The 3,409-nt window shown below is 34.5% G+C and overlaps 1 protein-coding gene across 2 annotated transcripts; it reads right to left on the reverse strand.

Annotated features, from left to right (window-relative positions):
* Positions 1-308: 308 nt before the first annotated feature.
* On the reverse strand, positions 309-3,012 carry LOC131217257 (uncharacterized). 2 transcript variants are annotated; one of them, XM_058212168.1, is made up of 5 exons: positions 2,472-2,647; positions 1,552-1,638; positions 1,387-1,468; positions 497-563; positions 309-403 (listed from the first exon to the last, which is right to left on the reverse strand). In XM_058212168.1, exons 1-5 carry the CDS (start codon positions 2,533-2,535, stop codon positions 377-379), a joined length of 327 nt encoding a protein of 108 aa, XP_058068151.1. In that variant the 5' UTR covers positions 2,536-2,647; the 3' UTR covers positions 309-376. The 2 variants fall into 2 exon arrangements, with proteins under 2 accessions (XP_058068151.1, XP_058068221.1); XM_058212238.1 differs by lacking the exon at positions 1,552-1,638 and having other exon boundaries at positions 2,472-3,012.
* Positions 3,013-3,409: the final 397 nt, after the last annotated feature.

The raw sequence follows: 3,409 nt of genomic DNA on the forward strand, positions 1-3,409 counted from the left end.
AATAAAGGCATTTTGGTATTTCTTCCTGTGGAAAAGTGCCTTCCGAGTATTTCAATTCATGGAGGCATTATTTGGCAAAATCAAAATTCTTGCAAAATTATGCTGTGAAAATCCATAAAAATTAGATATAAATTTCATAAAGGCAATAACTTACCATAGTGGAGCATAAGGGGATGACAAGTCAAGAAAAGGGTATGCCCACCCGTAACGTAGATAGGATTGTAAAAAATCTTCAGCTCAAACATCCTCAAGTGAGGAAATGCAAAAAAAATTTAAAGAAGAAGAAGAAGTAGAGAGTCAGTCTAATTACCAAAGTGAGACACAAGAATGGATGACCCATTTGAAAATGACATATATAGATGTCCACAAAACAAAGTTAGGAGATCCAGAACCATGGGAACCTCTGAAACAAAAGAAAATCCAAATGGCCAAGTCAATGAGTAGTCGAATCAGCAGTTGGGTAATGCTCGCCAACAAAAAATAAATGCTGGCTTACCAAGCTATTCAAAGTAGTATCTCCAAGGAGAAAGAGGGCATTGAGTGAATGCATACCAGCCAATAACTGCCATATAAGGTAAATATACATACTTTGCTCAAATAAAATAGAAATAAGGTCTGGTAAACAATACAAAGAGTTGCTACATAGAAACCAAAAATGACCGGAAGAATGGATAATATTATCCATATAGAGTGTAGCTCGAATATTTCCCCTTTTTCTTCTTTAATCTATTAGGCTGTAGAGTTCCTCAAGACTTTTGTTTTTACCAAACAATGCCTCCGCGTTTTCAAAGCAAAGTGCTCTTGGGCAAGGTCTTAGATTCAAGGAATTCTGACGGTGGCTATAACGGCCACCACCATTATCTTTATGATACAAGCCGTAACAGCCTTTCCAGTTTCTTTTCTTTTTTTTTTCTCTTTTTTTTCTTCCTTTTTTTTTGAAAAAAAAAAAACTACATCTACCCAATAAAAGACAATTATGGCCTTCACAAGGGGTGTAATGGCCATTATGGGCACCATAATGGCAATTATGGGTCATTTTTTTTCATAATGGCCATTACAACCATTACAACCATGTACCATGTAGCGGTTGCCACTGTTACTTTTACGTAATGGCCTTTACGATCCTATAAGGGTTTTTTGGCTTGGATTTTACCAAGCTATTTTCTATAAAAACTTATTCACTCCACATTGGCTAGTGTATGGAAAATTGAGATTTTAATCTACTTAGGGGTCATATGATGTCTAGTAAAGGACTTGTGTTCTTCATTCCTCAAGTTCTTTGTAATAGTTATCCAATTGCACCATCCCAATTCCAATGCCGAATGCCATGAAACAAATGAATCAAAATCTCAAATTTTCAGATCCAATCGCCACCCAAACTTACCAAGGAAGTTGATATGAGTTGCTAGTCCCCAATACTTGAGAGCAGCTAAGTTGTAAGCTCTTGCAGTTGTCTTCCATATCATACCTAAAAAAAAAAAAAATTGTGTTAGGAGAAAACACGATTCTGATTAGAATAATTGAAGAAAACTAACAGGAATTCAAGCCTACCAAGATAAACTGTAGAAAAGAAAAATGAAATCCATGGGGCTTGGACATGATCAAGCTTAAGACAATTCCTAGTAGGATGACAAAAACCTATAGAAAAAAAATTAATTAATTAATTTCTACTTCTTACTTGCTTGGCTAAGTTTTTCTTTTTTTCTTCTTTTTTTCTTCCTTTTTTCAGAATTTTCCAATGGGACTCTTGATCCACACATGATTGAGATCCTAACTGTTCATTAGGTGGAGCCACAATTTAGATGTGCTGGCCCAAAACTCGGGTCTATGGGCTAATCATGTGCTCCTCATGTGTAGACAAGAATAGATAGTTAAGAAAACTTGATTCATAGCTCATTTGATGTATACATGTGTTCCACTAGATAGCAGGTCCATTTTACAAATTCTAGGTTGGCATGGAAAACATAATTGTTACTATGGTGGAGAATAATGAACTACATAGTCTTATGCATAGTGGTTAAATTGCAGACCTATCATGGATATAACATGGCCTAACAATCATTTAATTGATAAAATAGACAAAGGGCCTCTGTTTTAGAGAAAACCCAAATCAAACCACTTGCAAATAAAAATTAAAAATTAAAATAAACCTCTGTTTTGCAGCCTTCTTTTGCAACAATCCAAAAACCAAGAAGAAGAAGAAGAAGAAGAAGCGAAAAATCCAAATCAAATTACTTCTTTACTAAGAAGTTAATTTTTTTAAAAAAATACATTTGAGGCCTTTGATTGCTAGCTAATTTGACAAAAAACCGAATTCAGACTATAAACAAAAAATATTTAGGACTGCTACCTATGCAACATGTAGATCCACTTCCAAGAAAAAGATCCAAACATGTTAATAACAAACAACTATTCATCAATATCATGTAATTGAAATGTTGCAAGCTCAGTGAATGATAAGAAATTCTTACTTGCACCCATATTGGTAATTACACAAACTCCTCTTTCCACAGCCAAAGGTAGGAGCAAAGACATCCAATCTGAAATTACACTAGCATTAGAAAGCAGGACTGAAGAAACCAAAGGACATTATGTCAGAGTGAAGATCTCACATCTATAGGCCCACATTGATGCATGTGTTTTATCCTTGCACGCCATACATCCATATGGGGAAAATAAAAGATGCACATATGTTCAGATTCAAGAGTGAGGTGAGTAAAAATCAGATGCCAATACGATTCCATTAATAGACATATACAAGTTATAACAAAGGCAAATAGAAAATGATCAATGGAGACAATGAGCATATAGACCAAATTCAACATTTTGAAACTCATAATGGCAAAGAAAATTGAGCTTCAAAGGTTTAAACAGATATTGCCTCCCAATTGTCTCGAGTTCCTTCTGCCATTTCCCATTCAAACTATCAAATATTGTAATCAATAAATGGTCGACATGCCCAAGATCTGTAGGTCCACGAATTGTTTCTCACCAAGGTAAATATAAGTTATATAGCTACAAGATATTCACTACAAGAAGCCTACCCTATGCTCCACCCTAGCATTACTTGAGCTAAGGTTTAGATACGATCCAATTCAATTGGCATGCGGTTCTCAAAAACTAAGTCATGCAGAAAAAAACAATAAACTGTCATCATAAAAAAAAAAAGAAAAGAAAAACTTGATGCTTGGTGGGAAGTGGACTATAAACTTTTGCTAATATACCATTTAAAAGCTATTCGTAAATTGATGGGAGAAAATTTATACTACCAGGGAATCCACAAATTATATCTGTGTGGTATAATTAATGAATAGAAAATTTATACTACATCTATGTGGTAACGTACTAGGGAATTCACAAATTATGTCTGTTGTAATCTGCATTTCAGGTAGCAGTTGATTCAAAGTAT

The sequence above is a fragment of the Magnolia sinica genome, chromosome 1, assembly GCF_029962835.1.
Source record: "Magnolia sinica isolate HGM2019 chromosome 1, MsV1, whole genome shotgun sequence".
In the NCBI taxonomy this organism is placed as follows: domain Eukaryota; kingdom Viridiplantae; phylum Streptophyta; class Magnoliopsida; order Magnoliales; family Magnoliaceae; genus Magnolia; species Magnolia sinica.